The sequence below is a fragment of the Aptenodytes patagonicus genome, chromosome 14, assembly GCF_965638725.1.
Source record: "Aptenodytes patagonicus chromosome 14, bAptPat1.pri.cur, whole genome shotgun sequence".
NCBI classification, from domain to species: Eukaryota; Metazoa; Chordata; class Aves; order Sphenisciformes; family Spheniscidae; genus Aptenodytes; species Aptenodytes patagonicus.
The window spans coordinates 2,164,584-2,184,248 of NC_134962.1; the positions used below are offsets into that span (position 1 = coordinate 2,164,584).

A 19,665-nucleotide genomic window follows, 5' to 3' on the forward strand; every position below is an offset into this window, starting at 1 on the left:
CTTTGCGTTGCAGTGATACAAACCACATTCACAGTGGCAGCAGTGCCGCTCAAGCGCGCCTCTGACGCCAAGGACCGGTGTGACCCGACCCCACACACGGGACAGGCAGCTGCCTGCTTCCAAGGACCTCCAGAAGGTCCCCTTGTTGGGACTTGCTTCCTCCTCCCTCGCAGAGGTGGGCCTCTCCAAAATGGCACCCCCTCACTTCACGGCCAGACCCTGCCAAGGTATGGAGGCTTTCCAGATGCTGCAGAGGCTCCAGACGGCGGGTTGGAGGGAACACGCATTCACAAACATGGGGCCAAGCCAAGAAATTTCAAGGTAGCTCCAAGTGTCATGCCAGGGAGAGGGTCTGGAGCTCAGGTTTGGTCTGGGGCCACCTCTGCTGGTTTGGGGATGAACTGAAACGTGTCTCGCGCATCTGGGGAGCAGCTCTTCCTCGAGGGGATCCCAGAGGTCTGTCCAACTTCGTGCAAGCTGCCATAAAGAATAGCAAGCTGGCAGTTTTAGGTGCCTAACAGGCAGTTTGGGGGACAGCCACCCAGGAGAGGTTTGGCACCGATCTGTTCAATACCCCCCCACCTTTGTGTGCTGGTAAAGCTTAACTCTGCCCCCAGTGACTCGGTTGCCACAGGACAGAGTGGGGTTGGAGCTGAGCTCAGGGAGCCCTGGTTCCCAACACCTAATTCTGCAGCCTGAGGCCACCCATAGCACATTCCCATGCTTCTGATTGATCCGTGGCCCCGCTGGGGCAGGACATGGCCACTCTTTACCAGCACGGTCAGGGCCCTCTCCGAAACATCCGTGCTTGGCGAGGGCTGCGAAGCTGGCTGTGCAGGAGGCATCGACGTTTTCCCCCTGCCAGGAACCAGCTGGAGAGAGCAACAATATTCAGCAGCGAGTCCCAGGAGCAGACATTGCACAGCTCCCGGGGGACGAACCGCCCTCGCACAGTGTACGAGTGCCACCTACAGGGGGGCTCCACGCTCCGGCCTGGGCACCCCCAAACCATCCGTCCCCTCTCCACCCTTCTGTTAATTAGTGTCATGTCCCTAAGGCCGCGCTGGACCGGCTGCGTGGCTCCACGTTTCGGTTTAGCCAGGCAGCAGGGCTAACTGCGGCGCTGAGGGCGACCTGCCGTGGGATTGCAGCCACGGCCGATATTCCTGCGCTGCTCGATCGCTGCTGAAGCCGCTTCTCCGGCCCCGAGAACCACAGGGCTGCTGACTCCAGCCGTCTTTCAGGCGGTGCTGCTGCCTGGGCTGCAGCGGCTCCATCGGGATCGGCTCACCTGGGGCTGGTGGAGGGGGAGAAGCAGGGCCCACCTGTGGCAGAGGCTGGGCAGGTTATAAAGGGCACGGCTCCCCACTCCCTGCTCCCACCCAGGCTGGGTGTGTACAGGGTGTAGCGTGCTCAGGCCTCCCTGATGGGGAGCCACCCGGGGCCCGGCTCAGTGAGCCCTCGAGGGGGATCCCTGAGGGGGATGGGGCAGCCTCCACCCGGGGGATGCTGCCCTAGGCTGAAGGGGCGGTGGCCTGGCTCAGCCACCGGTGCCCCACGACAACAGATTGGGACACGCGTGTAGTCTCTGCTGGCTCGGGAGAGACCCTGAAACGGCACCGCGGGGGAGACCGCGGGAGCGAGCGACCACGGGGCTCCCCCTCCGCGCTCTGTTGCCGGGCCGTCAGGGCGGCGGCCTGCGGCTCCTGAGGGGACGGACTACATCTCCCACAGTGCCCCGCGGCGGGGCAGGGCGGGCGCGGGGCACGCTGGGAGCTGTAGTTCCGCCGCTCGGCCGCGCGCCGGGAAGAGGCGGGCGGGCGCCTGGAGGACTACGAGTCCCGTCGCGCCCCGCGCGCCGCCCGCCCGGATTGCGGTACCGGGGGCTGTGGTGGTGGGCACCGGGCAGCCGCCGCCAGCCCCCCGCCCCGTCCGGCCCCCGGGACCGGCAGCCGCGGGAAGCGGCGCGATGGGCGGGGAGGAGGAGATCGTGCGCATCGCCAGGCGGCTGGACAAGATGGTGGCCAAGAAGAGCGCGGTGAGTGGCGGCGGCCGGGCCCCCGCAGCCCGGTTGGGGTGAGGGAGCCTCCCCCTTCCCCGGTTTCTGGTCTGGCAGCCGGGGCCTCCCTCTCTGCCGGGCCGCCGTCCTCGCTGCCGTGCTGTAGGATCCCCCGCTTCTCCCTCGGTGCCCGTTGTGAGGGGGCCTCCCCCTTCCCCAGCCCCCATTTTGGGGGCCTCCCTCTCTATGCAGCCCCCCGTCGCTATCGTGGTGGTGCAGAAGCCCTCCCTCCCCCATCAAGGTGGGGTTCCCTCCCCCAGACCTGGTTGCAGGGGGGGTTGTCTCCCTCTCCGTTCCCCGTCTGTTGCGGTGGTGTGGGATCCACCCTGTTCCATCCCACTGCCCGTTATTTGAGGGGGGGCGGCTCCATGTTCCCCCCTATGGTGCTGTGGGAGCCCCTCCTCCCCACACTGTGCCCCCCACCCCAGGCCTCATGCACCCCCTGCCCCACAGCTCAGCACCCTGGGGCTTACCCTGTGCTGCCTGCTGGGGTGTTCCCCTCCCAGGGAGCATCCTCAGCCCTCCTCCCCTGTCCTGTTGGGAGCCCTTGGGAAGGGGGATCCTTGCGCACATCCCCAGCACCGGCCTGGGGCTCTGTTGTGCCCTCAGGGAAAACCTCAGTGCTCCTGTATTTGCCTCCTGCATCCCTATCCCATGCAAGCACCAATTCTGCTCACTCTCATGTGGCCTTTGGAATGTGGAGGGCTGGCCTTGCTGTTGTGTGCACACTGGGGGTCTCGCAGGGTGCGTTGAAACCGGTGTGACTGTCTGGGGGGACAGCAGCAAACGTTTCCCTGCCTAATGGGATATGTAAGTTGGTGCTCGTACGAGTACAAACGGCGTCACCCAAATGCTAAGGCAGCAAGCTGGGTGACAAGGGTTTGTGACGGAGGTAGGCTGTACATCTGTGTTTGGGGTGGGAAGAGGGCTTTTGGGGCCGGGGAGGGCTGTGGGAGGTGATGGGCGAGGGGGGGAAGGTGGTATTTGGGTGATGGGATGCTGGGTGTGGTTGTCATGTGAACTTTTGGATGCTGGACCAGCTCTGCCAGCCGTGGATAGGGGTGAGTGCTGGCACTTGTGTAGCTGTTGTAACAACCCAGGAAAGTGTGTTTGGTCTAAACCGCAGCCTGTGATGTCTGTTCCCATTGATGGCAGGTTTTCAACACCATTGTTGAAATAGGAAAGGAGCAACTTTGCAGAATTTGCTTCCGAGCTTCATTGAGAAAGAGGCAGCTTCTTGAATGAGCGGTATGCAATGTTTCCTCATGGTTGGCATTTTATATGGTACTGAACTGTAGCGCGTTTATTGTATATCAGCTAATTTACGAACTCTTCCTGCAGGATGGTTGCCTGGAGTACCTGTTTGTTGCTCTAGTTTTTGCGTGGATCCCCATTTACTGCCATTGTGCCAAGTGGCTCCATTTCTGATAACGGAGACAGGAATCACCCGGTCATTTTGTATGTTAAGGGCTGGATTTAATGGAGTCCATTTGGCTGTTGGAGGAACGGAAAGGTGTGAAACTGCCTGAGTGGGAAGCCGCTCGTTCTGGGTACGGTAATGCGTGGCTTATGCTGGTGTGAGTTGCTTGTGTGCACGCTGAAAGCTTTGAGTCTGCTTTGGTTTGGCTTTCTCAGCATCTGTTCTGTAGGGTGGCCCTGGCAGCTGGATTGCTTCCTGCTATGAATCGGAAACAGCCCTTCTGCATAGGGAGGACGGGATGCGAGGACGGGGTCTGTCAGTGCAGGCTGCTTCCCTTCTCTACAGTCGTAGGCTCTGTAGGTCATGTGCTGCCAATGGGCTTGGAGTGGTCGGTGTTTTAAATGAGCTGTTAAATGTGAACACTAGACGGTCTTGTTTGATAGAAGGGGGATGGGAGGAAAGAGCCAGCTGGATGGAGACAGGCATACTCCAGGCTGTGATCTGCCGAGTGCTGCTGAAGGGAGACTAGTGCTTCTGTCCCTGTTATTTCTCTGAGTGACTACCAATTTTGGGTATCTACAGGTTGCCTAGTCAGATTTTTTTTTCTGGATCTGGGTTCTGGGATGCAGAGCTGATGCAAGGAAGCTGCATATAACGAGTTGCAAGTGACCAGCTCTTCAGCTTCACAGCTTGATGGCTTTGTTCCTGGTATCAGCTCTTGTCCTGAGCAGGGTGGGGTATTAATATGAAAACTAGGAAACAGCTACATTAAGTTTCACGCTGTAGAAAGAGGATACTTTTCGCTCTGGCTCTGGGCAGTGTTTCTGAGCTTTAGGTAGGTGACTGAAGTTCTTGCAACTATGCTAAATTGTTCTTGTGAGCCAATATCGTTAATCAGGGCCCACAAAATAGTGAATTTGATAGTAGGATTACTCCTGCAAGCCAAGTGGTGTGCTGAGGGGACAGTTGTGATTCAGAGTGTATTTTTCAGGTGTTAAAAATGTTAAGCTTGCCAGGTAAGGATAATAAACTAATGCTGCAGTTGTACCATACACCAGCAAAAATCTGTAGCGCTCCAGTGCTCTTCTGTTTTGCCCATTCCAATATCTCAGGTGCCTCCAGATTGTAGGATCTACTGTCTGTCCGGAACAGCAATCTCAGCAGTAATCTTGCTGATGTTTTAGGGAAGGCTTGTTGGTGTTTTTCCCTTTGAATTCAACCTCCTGAACTTATTCCCAAGCTGTTGCATTTCTTTACTAAAAGCTGAGGCACTCATTCTGTTGCTCTTTTCCTTCCCAGGATGGTGCAATGGATTTACTAAAAGAACTGAAAAGTATGCCTATGACTTTGGACTTATTGCAGGTGAGTTGCACAGTTAGGGTAAAAAGATGAAGTCTGCATCTGGGTGAGTTAAAAATGTTGTCTAAATAAACTTAATAGATTTCCTCTCACTTCTTGCCTCACTCAAAGCATCAAAATAAACATTAAATCCAGAAAATAGTACTGAACCTGGATTTTGGACTGGCAATTAAATAGCTCTGGGCCACCATGTGCTGCCTGAAACTTCTGCACAGCTGATGAGGCAAATGTGGGTAACTGCTCAAATCCTTTCTTAGGCTTCAAAAAGAGGAAAGACCAGATTAAAGTAGCAAACCTAAAGGGCAGTCATGGGAGAAGTTCTTTAAGTCTTTGTAATGGTGATATTCAGGACACTGGGGAGGTGTGAACAGAATTACAATTCAGAGATTAAGATATGCATCTTGGATTTTTTCCACTCTAAGCTTGAATGTCACTTACAGGTGTGTAGAGAAGGTATTTGTGGGTGATTGGATGTCTAGCTTCCCATCAGTTTGAGTAAACTGGAGAGTGTCATCTCGCTCTTCCAAAGTTGTAAGGAGATAATTGTGCAAGTTCTTGGATACTTCATATCTTGGTCACTGCTTTGACTTCATGCTTATTTTTGATTTCGGTTAGTAACAAATAACGAATCTGTTCTTGAATCATTCATTTGAATGTTCACTTGCAGTCCACCCGCATTGGGATGTCAGTAAATGCACTGAGAAAGCAGAGCACAGATGAAGAAGTGATATCGCTTGCCAAATCCCTCATCAAATCTTGGAAAAAACTTCTAGGTAAGGAAATCATCATGTTCCTGTCAGATTCAACCTGTGAAGGAAGCTGGCTTCAGTGGGAGGCTGGGTTTCTCAGGAGAGCTTATCTATTGATCTGAATAGAATATTCTAGCAAATCAGCCTTTACAATTGCACCCTCTGTCTTTCAAGTTTTGTCTCCTACCATGCATTCCTCTAGATTCAGCTCCTGTTTAGCTAGCTCATCCTTGAAAGAGCATTGAAAGCTTCAGGACTATTCTTAACGTGTACCTGTCCATATAATAATTAGCAACATTATTTGTGGAAACAATATCTGCACTCTGAACCCTCCGCCCCCACTTGTGTGCTATGTGGCACTAATACAGCGTGTGCTGTCAACCTTGTGCAATGACTTGTAAAGAGAAATGCTGGAATGCATTTTGGGTGATGAGTGGGAGAAGGATCTGAGTTTAACACCTTGTAGACAAATTCACATGGACTGTTTCCTGCTGGGGAGGCTTTCATGGTGATGGATGCTGATAAGCAGAAGCTTGTAATTCTGTCTGAGAAATCTTAATGCTAATATAGCACAAACTAATGTCAACATTACAGATGGAGGGACTACAAATATAGTCTTAGTGGTTACCTTTGCGATAAAAGAATGAGGCATCTGCAGCGCTGAGATTGGAAGGGCAGCTCTACCTGCTAGCAAGACCGTGTGTCTCCCACTCTGTGCTAGTGGCAAAGTACCCCAATGTGAAATTCAAACACTCCTTACATCTTAAACAGATCTTTTGGGCAGCTGTGTGTAAAAAGAACAAGAGCGATGTGGTATTTGAGGAGAAGTGAAATGTGCAGCTGGCTCTAGTCTGCACCCCAGGGCTCCCCATCTCTTGATAGGCTAAATGAGTGTTAGAAGCACTGTTTTCCTGTCCTGGCTGGGACTGTCACTTCCACGTTAGGGCTGATGTGTATTGGCTAGGCTGAGACAGTTTACCTCTGCAACAGACTTGTTTTACAGTGTAATGAAAGTCCTCTCCAGGGTTGTGCTATTGGCTTTCAACAGCACTTGGGAAACACTAGAAATTGTATTCCCAGAACGACTAGCCTGTACTGGCCCTTGAGGTGGCCGTTGGCTGGAAATGCTGCTTTTAGTGGTGCTTTAGAGAACTTGATCTAATCTGTACTCAGCCAGGGTGTCTCTGAAAGAAACTTTCGTGATGAGGCATGTCTTGTGAGGAAGCTTATCTCCTAGGCAGGGAAGGTAGGCAAGGAAGGCAGCTCTCTAGTTTGGTGGGGAAAGCTTTTGTTTGAATTAGTTTCTACTTAGAGGCAAGAAAAAGGTCTGGAAAGCACGGAAACCATTCTTTCTCCTGATTCTTTTTGGAGAATAGTAACTCGCCTTAACAACTCTGTGTAGTGTTAAGACATTGATTAGTGTATGCGGGGTTGTAGCATAAAGACCAGCTCTGAACCCTTTAGCATCCATTTCTCTTCTTTTGAATATAGATGCTTCTGAGGAAAAAAGTGAGGAGAAAAAGAAAAACCTGTCCTTACCAACATCTTCCTCAAAGGAGACTGGTAACTCAAGAGACCAAAGGTAATGTTTCCCTTTAACTAAAGATGATACTGTTACAGAATTCGAATTTTTTTATGGCACCTTACATAAATTTTTATTTTTAAGTGTCTGAGTTGGGAATTTTGCGTGGTCAAATTCCTGGTCAGAAACACCAGGAGTCTAGACTTCTTCAGAGATGATCTGTGTGATGTTTTTAATAAACTGTAACACAGAAATAAACATCTACAAAATACAGTGGCTTTAGTGAGTTTTTTGATTTTATTCACATCTTATTTCATGTTTTTCTACTCTTGCTTACGTGTTGATTTTTCTATTAGTAAAACAGTTCTTTGTTCCTTGTGCTGCGTTTTTATGTATTTTTGCTTATTTCTAGCTTTGAACTCCTTAGAATGAAGATTATTTTTGGCCTTTGCAATCTCAAGTGATGGATGGGATTGATTCATACATCACTATAGTAAAACTTCCATTTCTTTGTCCTCTTCTCAGCAAGTCCCAGCAGAAGTCCTCTTTTCACTCTGGACTGATGTCCACTCATCTGGCAGGTCTGCTGCACGCTCGCTCCTTGCCATGCCTCGGATGTTGCATCCTGTTCCCGCTGTCTGCGGCTGCACTTGCCAAACCGTTGGTTGAGTGGAGGCAGTGATCAAAGGGGAGGGGGCAAGTGCAATTTAAAGCTTTGTTCCAGAGGTGAGAGACTTCTCTCAGCCTCAGATCCCAGGAGGCTGTGCGCTTCATAGGTTTGACCCTTAAGTGATTTAGCCAATTTCCCAAGCTTGCCAGAAGATTTAGACTATTAAGGCTATAGTCCTGCTGGTTTGCAGGCTCTTCCATGTTTGCAGCCTGTCTCTGTTGGTCACTTTTTTTGTCACTCCGCCCTTTGCTTTTCCTTTTCCTTTTTTGCTCAGATGTCTCAAGGCTTGACACTTTAGTGTGAGCCTTTGCAGCTCTACACGGAGCTGCTGATGGAAAAGGCTACTGGTGCTGAGCTACATAACTTTAACTGGCTTGCATCTTTGGTTATCTCACTTCCATAAAATGTGAAGAAGGATTTGGTGAGTATTGCAATGGAAATACTGGGGAGACTTCATAGCCAGAACTGAGTCTTGTAGTGATGTAGTGCAACACAGGAGCTAGGGCTGTCTAGATCTGCGTGCATGACACAGCCAGTGGCAGTCTGGTGTGTGACAGTTGTAAAAGCAGTAAGATGGAGTCTCCCAGCTGCTGTTTCCTTTTGTCCCATTGAGAGGAGATGAGGGTTGGTGGCCAAAGAGCAGTCTGTGATAGTGGAGAAGTGGTTGCTTTGTAAGCTGAGAGAGTCGGTTTGAGCAGTATCACCAGCTTTGTGATGCAAATACCTTCTCTTAATGATCCTTATACTCTAAAGTGCAGGCTGGTACTGCCTTCCCCGGGGCGTGGACGCTGGAAGGATCTACTGTCAGGCTGATGAAGTTAGGAACTGAGTCAGTCGTGGGTAAGAGCCTTTGTGCATGCCCTTACTGGTAAAGGGAGGCAGATTTCCCTCCGGGGTAAGGGCAGAAACCTGCGTGGAAGTACTTGTTGGCTGTTCCTGATGGGGGAAAGGAGAAGGCAAGTATTACTGACTTGGCTGGTACTGCTCAAGCCAGGAAGTAGTATTGCAGTTGAAAGAAAAAAGGAAGCTTCTGATTTAACCTTTGGAAAATTGACCTTGGGGAATGTGGAGCCTGGAGGGAAGGGAGTGCGAGATGTTCCCTGGGCACAGTGGCAGTAGATACTTCATGAGCAAAGCGAGCTGGGCCTGCTGGGACATCTGCTTTGAAGGCTGAGGCTTGTAGTAATTTCACTCGGAATAGGATCCTGGCTGTAGGCAGAGGCAAACCCCCCCTGTCTCCTTGCTTTGTCAGACAGTTATCATGAGGTCTGTGGAGTGGAGCTTTCTGGCTTGTGCTGCTAACCCTCCCCTGTGCCTTGAGGATGTGCTGCAGCTACTGCAGGTTTTTTTTTCCCTTGATGCTTTCTATATGCATTCAGCCTCCATGTTCTGAATGGCAAAGCATCCCCTTGGTTGTAGAAGATAAACAGAAGCAAATGGATTAGCTTAGCATAGGCAGGCAGAAGTGGCTAGCTCCTGGTGTCAGTCTGTTGAGCCAGGCTCTCTTTAGAGACAGGACTGCTTATTCTCCAGTGCTGCAAAATAAACTACTAATCTGCCTTGACAAAAAAAAGAAAAATTATTAGCAGCAAAGAGTCTTTGTTCTTTGAAGCACAGGCTGTGATGAAGGGAGTCTGACTAGTTGCTCAGTGTGTGATAGCTGGTTCAGATGAGGCTGCTATCAAGACACCAAAGAAATCAGCTTGTATTCAGATATTTCAACCACTTAGTCTGATAGATTTTGGCTAGGCCTTCCTCTTCTGTCAGGGAGAAATACTTGTATAGCTCTTGGCCTGAAACTTGTCTTGCTTTCTGGAGCACAGATGTAGAAATCCCTCTGTAGTGACTAGAGAGCTAGCACAGCAAGACCTGAAGGCTCCAAGCCAGCCAGTGTGGAGCTGGCACCTGTGAAGTTATATGCTGCATTACTGTAATCCAAAGCATATTCTGTTGTGCTGTAGTATTTCAGACCATTAGTGTAGTACATTTTAATGGGCTATATCTAATGTTTCTCTGTCTCTGGCAGCATGAGCTTTTTCTTTTCCAGGATTCTCTAAACTGCCTTTATTAGGAGGTTTTGTATCTGTGGCCTGAATTCAGCTCTTCTGTGGGATTTTCTTCCAGTGCAGCCCTGAGTTCTGCTTGCAGTCCCTGGCTGTTGCTTTGCCACCATTTTGTTCCAGCATAGCCTCTTTTATGTATAAACTTTTGTTGCCTGGATAGATTTACAAGTTTTCTCCTGTTTAACAGGAACAGTGTGAACCATAAGGATTTCCTGAAATAAGTCTTCTAGGTGTGTTTGAGGTCTATTTCCCACCTATTCTAACTATAAACTAACTTCTAAAGCTTAATAAATAACTTTCTGTACAGTCTTTGGAATGGCTGAGAAGTCTGTTTCATCTAATTTGTGAGTGATCAGTTGTCATCTCAGGGCATGTATGACATGTATGCATATGTAGGTGAATATGTCTTTACTCATCAGCTAACAGAAGTGCGGTAACCATGCATCTTGTCTAGCTTTTTTCCACCTCCAGGGAATAAACATCTCAATGTTTAAGACAATAGCATTTGCAGGTAGAACCTTCCTGAAAATCAAGTATTACCTGTGCAAATTCACAGGTTCACTGAGTTCACATGCAGTGTTTTGTTCTGGGAGACCTTAGTGTCACCGTTGCCTGCAAGATGAGACAAAAGTTAAAGCTAGAAGAGCTCTGAGGAAAGCTTCTCCTGCCACCCCTTCCCAGGACAGCACAACCTCTGCCCAAGCTGTCCCTGACAGGCCTTTCTCTAAGCTCTTTTTTGACAATCCTAAAAAACCTCAGGGTGTAAGACACTTCCACAGCTGCCTTTGGCAGTATCTTCTAATTCATAACTCCCCTTTACAACTTGAAACTTCCTCTCAGTCAAAACCTGTCTTGCTAAGACCATTTCTTCATGCTTTTGTCTTTAGCAAGATGCAGGATTTTTCCTACTGTCCTCCTTTGTAACAAGTTTTCCAGTATTTCAGGACTTGTCTCCTCTAAGTCTTCCCTGCTGCAAACCACTCCCAATTCCTTCAGTCTTTCCTTTTATTGTAGGTATGTTTTCTAGGCTTTTTGCCTTCGTCCTTTGGGAAGTCTCATTTTTCCAAACTGTTCTTTGCAACATGATCAGCTGTGACTTTTAGATGAGTTATTCCTGAGTTGTGTATGCTTTGCTATATACACCCCCATGTGTGCTGCCTGTGATCTGTGCATAGCTTCTTAAGAACAAAAGTACCTGATGGTGATTTGTACATCCCAGATGGGAGAAGATCGTCATCTAATTGATTATTTGCAAGCTAAGTTGTTTCTTCTTTTTGTAATATGTGCAGTGTAAATCTTATTGAATGTTTTGAGCTGTATGGACACAAATCTGTTCCTTAATAGCCTCCTGCAGTGCTGACCAGTAAAACTAGCTGGTAAAAAGTGTTTTTATTCAGCTACTGGTCAAAGAGAAACACAGTAAGCTCGCAATATAATCTCCCTCATAGAGTGCATCTGTTTCATCTGAGCAAGAAATTAATCTTCCGCTATGGTTTGAGCTGAACAATTTGCTGAAGGTGCACTGGTGGATGCTTCTTAAAAGGGCCTGGCGAGGTTTTGAACTGCGGCAATCCAGTAGCCCTAATGATGATCTACGGGCTTTGAAGCACTGCAGAGCCAGACTGGATTTGAACTTAACACCAGCAGGGTCTCCCAGGATAAGTCCCTGAAGCTTTCTGGCTCAGTTTGTGTGGCAGCAGATTCAGAAGGTTTCCAGCTTGGTGCTGTTTTGCTGTGGGCTGACTAATCCCTTCCAGGACAGTGTAGTGGAAATGCCTGTTCGTAACAGATTTATCTTCGATGGCAAAGAACTGGGAGTAGTGACCCAGCTTAACAGCAATTATCAAGCTACTTGGATCTTCAAGGAGGTGTTGCCAGTATGGCATGGGTGAAATATCAGGGTTTCTCTTCCTCCCCCCCTTTGTCTTTTACTGCATTAATGTTACCAGGCAGTGGCCATAAATACAGTGCATTTTATGGCCCAAACACCAAAGTCAGAGCAATCTCTGTGGAAAAATTTGCTGTTTTGCTGCCTAGATTTAAGGTGGAGGGGAAGCTGTATAAAATCATATGGGAATTGTAATGCCAGCTCCCCTGGCAGATGACCTGACTGAGTCAGCCATAGCAGGCAGGTGTTTGCATTCCTTTGCCTGTGCCTGTGATTGCTTGCAGGTGGAAATGAAGTTATTTTTGTGAGTGAAGCAGTATTTATTAGTCCTGTGTTAGCTTGGCACCTGTGCAAGCTGTGTGTGGTTGTGTAGAGGTGCTCTTCTGAGATGAGTAATCAAAGAGTCTTGTCCAGATTACAGGAAAAAGGAAGATCCTCTTATGTGTTATGCTTTGCTGTTGTTTTTTTAATATTGGAGCTGAAGGAGCCATTTTCTTTCTTTTCCTTAGCATGGCAGCTCCTTCTTCTGGAGGGGCTAGCGTAGGCTTCTCTGATTTCTGCCCCAGAAGGCAGTGTGCTGCACTCCTTGTCGGCTACAGAGAGCTAAGTGCTTTTTTGTTTAGCTGTTCTCTTTCCTGCTGCTGACATCTTGGTAGTAAAGGATGTGAGATGAGGAACCAGCTCCAGCACCTGCTGAGATTAACCTTACCGGTGCCTCCTGCTCCCTTTCTGCTGAGAGCAGTTATGGACTTTGTGTCCTGCGAAGTGAGAGAGGAATAAAGTACCGTGCATCTGTGCACTATGCTACCAGACCGAGAGGGTGCTGATGGTCTCAGGAAACCCTGAGTATATTTGAGTTACTGATGGTGTCCAACGGCTTCATAATATTTTCACTCGATGCCCAGTGGTGCAGCAGTTCTGATGTGTGTTCAATAACAGAAGTCGGTTGGCAGGCCTGCTTCGTGGATTAAACCCTCCATTTACAGCCAGCAGAGTCCACAGGAGCGCTTGTATCTGGGTGGATGGTGCTGGTTGCTGTATTGCGCTATATGCTGATTTGGGGCATGTGTCTTTGCACTGTTTTCCTCTGATTGGTTTTGTATTATGATTAACAGGATGCTTGGCCACATACCTGCTGATCCCTTCTCTGCTCTCAGTGACCCGAACTGAGACATTCTGACAGGTGAAGTTTCTCTTTTAGCTCCAACAAAAGGCAGGAGCCTCCGAAGACTCCGACCACCCCCAAAATCACCACCTTCCCTCCGGCACCCGTCACCTGCGATGCTGTCCGCAACAAATGCAGAGAAATGCTGACAACAGCTCTACAGGCTGATGGTAAGTGCTGGGGGAAACCCTGCATTGCCTAAAGTGCTTCCCAGCTCCTGGTGCATTCTGACAGAGACCTCTGCATGTAGGTCAGCGCCAGCTCCTCTTAGATATGCTCTTCTGGAGCAGCCTTGTCAAAGGATTATTGCCATCAGCTCGGTCTAGCCACTGGTCACCCCTTTGTCAGACTGGCTGGCCATTGCAGTGTTTACAGACACTTGCTATAAAGCGTCTATAAGCCTGGCTTGAACCAGAGGCATGGCAATGTGTCAGGCAATGGCTGTTAAGAACATGGGGTCTTCTGCTCTGCAGCCTGGGGTGGTCTGGCCAGAAGTTTCATCTTCAGGTGTGCAGGTATTTGCTTCCCTTTCTAGGTCTCAGTCTTGTCTGATTGCTGTAAAGTGAAGCTGTCATCTCTGCTTTCCCTTGGGGCACAAAATGAAGCTGTAATGCAATACATGGAATTTGTCGGTAATGGTGCTTGTGCCAGTCACCTTCTGCTCTTAGACTCCCCTGCCTGTGCAAACTGGAGCCCCTTAAATACTGTGGTCCTCTGTGGATCTGGGGTGGAGTAGGTCTCTCTTGCACTCGGTCTGTGCCGTCTAAAATGAGAGGCAACATGAGGTGCTCAGCATCTCTGAAAGTCAGATTTTAAACACATGCTTGTGTCCAAATTGCAGATCCCTTTGGAAAATTGGGGTCTAAGCACTGCAGAGTTTTATTAATTTGGAGCCAAGGAATGTAGACGGCAGATGGAGAAGATCACAAAGTCTTTATTTCTAGCCTTCCTGTGCATGTGCATGTGTTTATATATGCTGCATTAAATACTTTGTATAACTTTTAGAAAAAACCTTTCCATATGAAGTCTGGTAAATAGACCCCTTGAGTCTTTTGCTAAGCTGATCCCTGTTGCTTGCTTTATGGCGTTGGTTACCATACCCAGTGTCCAAACTCATAGCAGTTACTGCACTCTATGTGATGCTGTTTAGTTGGCAAGAAGTAGTGTGTGAGAGAAGAGGGGAGGGGCAGACGGTCCTCAGCTGAGAAGAGAAATGAAGGCTTGACTCTGATGCTGCATGTTTTTGGGCCCTGCCAGATTGTTGGTCTGAGTAGAGCTACTGCTCATTGACACCAGTATCTGAGACTCAATTCCTGCCTATATATATTTGATTTCAACTGTACCAAGAATATATTAGAAAGCTGCATGTTTTGGGGGCCAGGTTCTTGTTAGCTTTGTCTAGTGCAGTCCATCTCCTAGAGAGGCAGAGGGCACAGACTGGCTGGATTGGTCTGTTTTCATCACTGCCCTTTTCAAAAGGGTCAGAGGGTAGCTAGAGCAAAGGCCAAGGTGCCATTTGATAGAAAGAGCATGTAGATCAAAATAGTAAACTATCTAGATTTGTGTATCAGAAATACTGAGCCTGGGGACCCCTTGCCTGGTTGGAAGTCACTGACCTCGTGTTTCTCTTGCCTTACAGACGACTATATTGCCATTGGCGCCGACTGTGAGCACATAGCAGCCCAGATTGAAGAATATATCCTTACTGTACGGGGCTTCCTCAAGGGTCTGCATGCCTCCAGGCCATGAAATGAATGTGCTCGGAGGAAAAATGGGGACTGTCTTTCTTTGCATAAATGTTCTGCTGCAACTCTGCTTGTCAGGGCTCTGGGTCTGGTTCCAGCTCTGCTTGGCTGAGTCCTGGGTCACTAACGAACCACTGGTGTGGTGTTGGGAGCTCAGGGCAGACCCCTTGCTGGTGTGATGGACACGGTTATTTCCTTCCTGTTCATGCCATAATGGACTGTAATCCCCAGGTTGTCTTTCCCATCAAAATCCTATTTCCTGTTCTCAGCTCTGCTTACAAATACATGCAACTTCCCTGTGCCTCCTTGCTGAGCAGAGTGTGCTGATATAGACAAAAGCAATGGGAAGGACGGAGCAATGAGGGTCAAATTGCATGTTGATTTGAGATAAGCCAGGAGTTTGCTTGGTTTGGGGGCTGTGGAGCAGGAGGTACAGCTGGGCTGTCTTAGTGGAGCGTTCGGTGGCTACTTTGCTGAGGGAAAGAGCAGGTTGAAGAACCTGAGCATAACTGAAAATAAAGATTATTTCCGGCACAGTGAAAGAGCCAGAACTGAAAGCCCCTAAACTCTGGGACTGTATAAGCCTGCTCTCAAATCCAGCATTAGCCTCCCAGAGCAGACACTGCTGTTGGGTCCCAGCACCCTCGTCTGTGTCCTGGCAGCGAGTAACACTCCCAGCTATTCATGAGTGGTGTAGAAAGTGCTTGGAGGCCTCTGGGTTGATTGCAGACTCCTTGACTGCCATGTACGCATATACCAAGATGTCAAAAACACCGACATGAAATACAAGAACCGAGTGAGGAGCCGCATCTCGAATCTGAAGGACTCCAAAAATCCTGAGCTGAAAAAGAACGTGCTGTGTGGGGCGATTACCCCCGAGCAGATCGCGGTGATGACCTCGGAGGTGAGGAAGCCTGAGGAGCAGGGTTTGCTTCTTACAGGGGATGTGTCCTCTGGTTTAGCTTGAAGCAAGGGGCTGGTCTGCTGCCAGGGTTGCAGATTTCTCAGCAGCTGCTGCCTGAGTGCATGGGGAGCGAGCTAGCAATGGGGTTTGCAATGTGGAGAGTAGTCTGTTGGGCCTTCAGATCATCACAGGGGCCTAGGTATGAACCAGAAACCAGGAATGAAAGGCTTTCTGTCTTAAAATACCCATCTGTTAGGTCACCTTGTCCTGTTGACTCTTTCCACTGCAGTGGGTGTGGTGGTAAAAACTGGACAGATGTGATTTTATTGCTTTTTTTTTAAAGGAAATGGCCAGTAATGAGCTGAAAGAGATCAGGAAAGCCATGACAAAGGAAGCAATCCGGGAGCATCAGATGGCCAAGACAGGAGGGACGCAGACTGACCTCTTCACCTGTGGGAAATGCAAGAAGAAGAACTGCACCTACACCCAGGTTAGTCTTCCTGCTCCTACAGCCTCCGCGCCGTTGACCTCTGCACAGGACATGATCCGTCACGGTCACGAGCTCTTACTGCTCCGTGACAGGCCCTGCAGCACGGCACAAATTTTGCCACTGGTGGAGAGAACCTTTTTGTACACTCGAGACTCTCTAAAACGTGCTGCTTTTGCACAATGATTTTGCACACATTTCCTTGGAGCTCGTGTAACTTTTTTGGCTCATTTGTACAAAAGCAGGGGTTGTGCAGCACCAAGGAAGCTTTCAAAAGTATAGCAGTGCTGCTTGCTGTGCAGCTTCGGAGAGCTGCACATTGAAAGCAGGTGCTGGGAATGTGGAGATTCAGACAAAAAAGGAGTGGGTAGTGTAGAGGAGAGAGACTGCAGAAACTGAGGCAGGCATGTTGATGGCATTAGAAGTGCAAATTAAGAATGTAGATAAGCTGCGGCTGGACAAATCCCAACCTATTTAAAATCAAACAACATGAAACAGGTGAAACATGAGGAATAACAAAGCAGTGATGTGAGCAGGCAGAGGGGATTTTTCTCCTCAATGGACAGCTGCTGGAAGCGTTGTGCATTACCAGTGCTTCTTAGTTCCCATGTTTGCACCAGGCATCTGGAGATAAATGTGCCTTTGCTGTGAGTCAGTGTTTTAGAATGTGCAGATACCCAAAAATGCACCAGCAACCACGCGATCGCTACTGAGTGGGTGCGCACAAACTGTGTGTGCGAGTGCCGAGTGAAACTCCTTCGTATGCTTGGACGTGATGTGCAAATGCAGATGAGAGCCAGGCAGCTGACCAGGGATTTTTTTCCTTTGGCTCAGCGGCAGCCTTGCATCACGCAGGCTGGCTCAGGCGAGAGGCCTCGCTCTGCGAGTGCGTCCCGGTAAGTCAGCTGGAAGCACTGCCTGGGCTGTCTCGCTCGCCTCAGCAGCATGTGGGACTCTGTCTCCACCTGTAGTGGACTGGAGTCTGACTGCCTGGAATTGGGGCAGGTGACGACAGTGTCTTCTAAAGAGAAATATCAGAAGGTTTTCTGTATTTTTTTTATTAGTTTTCCAGTGAAATCACTATTTGGTGACTGAGATGTTGTAAGTTCCAAGTAGATGAACTGGCATTTATTAAAGCGTTTGAAATAAGGCAGTAATGTCGGGTGAGAATTACAGAATTTAGCTATCCAGCTTGCTTGCAAAACATGCTTAATTTGCATCATGCAAATACTGTGCCTCTTACATATTGGGTAATTACACATAGATCACCATAATTACCCCATGACATAGTTGTGCTGTCTGACTTGCGCAGGGAGTGCCAGTGTTTTCAGCGTAGATCTGCCTTGTGGTATTCAAATGCCATGAAAATCTGATCTTTAACAAAGTATGTGTTTCTGGCAAGAGCCAGTCAGAGGCAGCAGTCACATCTGGGTTAAATATCAGAGTTTCTTAAAGGCTCAAATACAAAACAGACTGGAAATGTGAAGAACCTGGTAACCCAGAGCATGTTCCTGTGAGGCCCGGATGTAGGACTGGTCTGTAAATGGGAATGGCTTGAGTGCTTTTTCTTGTGTCGCTGTGGAGCACGTGCTTGATGGGCTGAGGGTTTTGTCTCACCGCCGGCTGCACCCCTTCCCGGGGGACAGTACAGGGAGGGACCAGCTGTGGGTATGTCCACCTCCAGAGCCACCTGCAAGGAATGGGCAGCAGAGGGGGTGAGGAGTGAAATCTGCTGCCCCAAAACATGTCACTCCAGGTGGTGTCAAGCTAGAGAGGTGTCATGAGATGTGTGTGGAGGTGTATACCTGTGTAAAACAATAACCAGTCTCGTTTTTCAGGGAAGCTCCTCTTGCCCTCCCAAGCCTCGGGGTATCATTGATTTCTGACAGTGTGACCCCAGCATGAATCCCTGGTGGCCAGAGGGACGGGGAGCTCCCTGTGACTCCCCCGTGGGGCCATGTGTGATGCTTGGCTCTCATTTCCCTCATGTCCTCCCCCAGGTGCAGACCCGCAGCTCCGATGAGCCCATGACCACCTTCGTCGTGTGCAACGAGTGTGGGAATCGCTGGAAGGTAGCACACCAAGGATATTACTGGCACTGAGGGGTGTTAGGGTAGCTGCACCCACGATGCTGCAGACGCTTAGCTGCTGCCCTCAGAGGTGCTTGCCAAACGCTGACTGGCTCTAGCAAGTGATCTTTCCTCCCAGCACAGAGGCAAGAGCTCCTGGGTTCATCCCATCTCTGCAGACCAGCTGGGGTCAAGTCTCACTTTCGCATTCCCTGCCTCCCTCCTCACATCCCCTCTTCTGCCATGACCAGCTTCACAGTGCTTTCCATGCTCCCTCTGCCCCCTGAGGGATGGTGGTGATGACATTCAGGATTTTAAAACTGCTCTTTTATACTGCGCACAGAGCTCGGGGGTGAGCAGAAATCTCCCGGTCAATGGCGAGCAGAAATGGCGCCACTACCAAGTGCCAAAGAGCCGCAGCCGAGAGATTCAAACGGGAGCTCTGTTTGGCCCCTACTCCAGGGGCTGAGCCCTGCTTCTGCAGAATCCCCAAGCCCTTGCCAGCTTCAGAAACAAGACCATCACCTGGATCCCTATCTTCTTCTAGGCAGCACGCGCATGACCCGCAGCTCCCCTTGGCAGTGAGGTTTTCTAATCGGGGTTTAAACTCCCTTCTCTTGCAGTTCTGCTGATATGTGCCATGGCCCGAGAGCGGCAGCCAAACGCAGATCAGAGCGCAACCTCCATACGCCAGCTCCCACGGCAATTGTGTATTGTGTCCCAAGTGAGTTTGCATTGTCACGCGCTGAGAGAGCAGCTGCGGGGAGGCCTGCCTCTCCGCTTGGGCCTCAGTGGAGAGCCACAGCTGTGGGCTGACAGGGTGGCAGGAGAGCTCACTAAACACACTTAGTCGTTATTTTTCTCATCTAAGCGAGTATGGTCACTTTTTTCTTCAAAACTAATATTAAACATTTTTGTCAGTTTCTGACTTTTATTTGAACTCTGCGTGTGCAGCACTTTGTTTTTGCGGCGTGGAACTGCATGGGAGCTTGACAGATGGTCAGTGTCCAGGTGGATGAGGACTGAACACTGCCTGGACCACCTGAAAGCGAGAAGCCGCTTGTAGGTACACCCTCAGTGCTTGTTCCGAGTCAACTCACGAAACCTAAAACACTGGGCCAAGTCCTGGGGTGGCTGCGTGGGCGGTACTGGTCTTCCTCTCCTGACTGAGGAGACCTGTTGATGGAACGCAGCTTTTGGGGCGCAGATCAGGTGCTGCTTTCCATCTTGACGGCATTCATTTGATTTTGCACAGTGGTGTGTGCCTTGTCATCTCAGGCCTTTAAATGGCAACAGCATAGGCTGCTGCAAGAGGGGAGTGTGCTGCCCGGGTTGTAACAGACTGAAAGCAGGGTGACACCAGCCACAACAAAACCCAACCCAAATGGTTGGCTGGGGGGAGCAGGACAGGGAGGAAGGTGTGCTAGGCCTTGGTGAGGTTAATCTCGATACAGGGAGAAGCCATCAATAAAGGAGGTGGAGGCAATCCACTGGCCAGTGGGAGTGTTAAAAGGGAGTCCCAGGCACTTTCCTGGTTGTGCATGCTCTGCTCTTAGCTGGACGGC

The 19,665-nt window shown here is 49.5% G+C and overlaps 1 protein-coding gene across 3 annotated transcripts; it reads left to right on the forward strand.

The window, feature by feature from the left end:
- The first annotated feature begins 1,855 nt into the window (after positions 1-1,855).
- On the forward strand, positions 1,856-19,040 carry TCEA2 (transcription elongation factor A2). Of its 3 annotated transcripts, XM_076351891.1 has the most exons (11): positions 1,973-2,038; positions 3,215-3,307; positions 3,401-3,609; positions 4,779-4,841; positions 5,506-5,611; positions 7,079-7,169; positions 12,932-13,065; positions 14,535-14,591; positions 15,390-15,544; positions 15,888-16,034; positions 18,032-19,040. In XM_076351891.1, the coding sequence occupies exons 4-11, from the start codon at positions 4,788-4,790 to the stop codon at positions 18,131-18,133; spliced, it is 846 nt and encodes a 281-aa protein (XP_076208006.1). In that variant the 5' UTR covers positions 1,973-2,038; positions 3,215-3,307; positions 3,401-3,609; positions 4,779-4,787; the 3' UTR covers positions 18,134-19,040. The 3 variants fall into 3 exon arrangements, with proteins under 3 accessions (XP_076208005.1, XP_076208004.1, XP_076208006.1); XM_076351890.1 differs by lacking the exons at positions 3,215-3,307; positions 3,401-3,609 and having other exon boundaries at positions 1,856-2,038; positions 18,032-18,103; positions 18,724-19,040; XM_076351889.1 differs by lacking the exons at positions 3,215-3,307; positions 3,401-3,609 and having other exon boundaries at positions 1,856-2,038.
- The last annotated feature ends 625 nt before the right edge of the window (positions 19,041-19,665 follow it).

Excerpts from the sequence above, each read along its gene's own strand:
- TCEA2 (XM_076351889.1), top strand. The coding sequence starts at position 1,970 with ATGGGCGGGGAGGAGGAGATCGTGCGCATCGCCAGGCGGCTGGACAAG. Across the intron at positions 4,842-5,505 it reads TGACTTTGGACTTATTGCAG|TCCACCCGCATTGGGATGTC; the intron begins GTGAGTTGCACA and ends GTTCACTTGCAG. Across the intron at positions 14,592-15,389 it reads AGCAGCCCAGATTGAAGAAT|GCATATACCAAGATGTCAAA; the intron begins ATATCCTTACTG and ends ACTGCCATGTAC.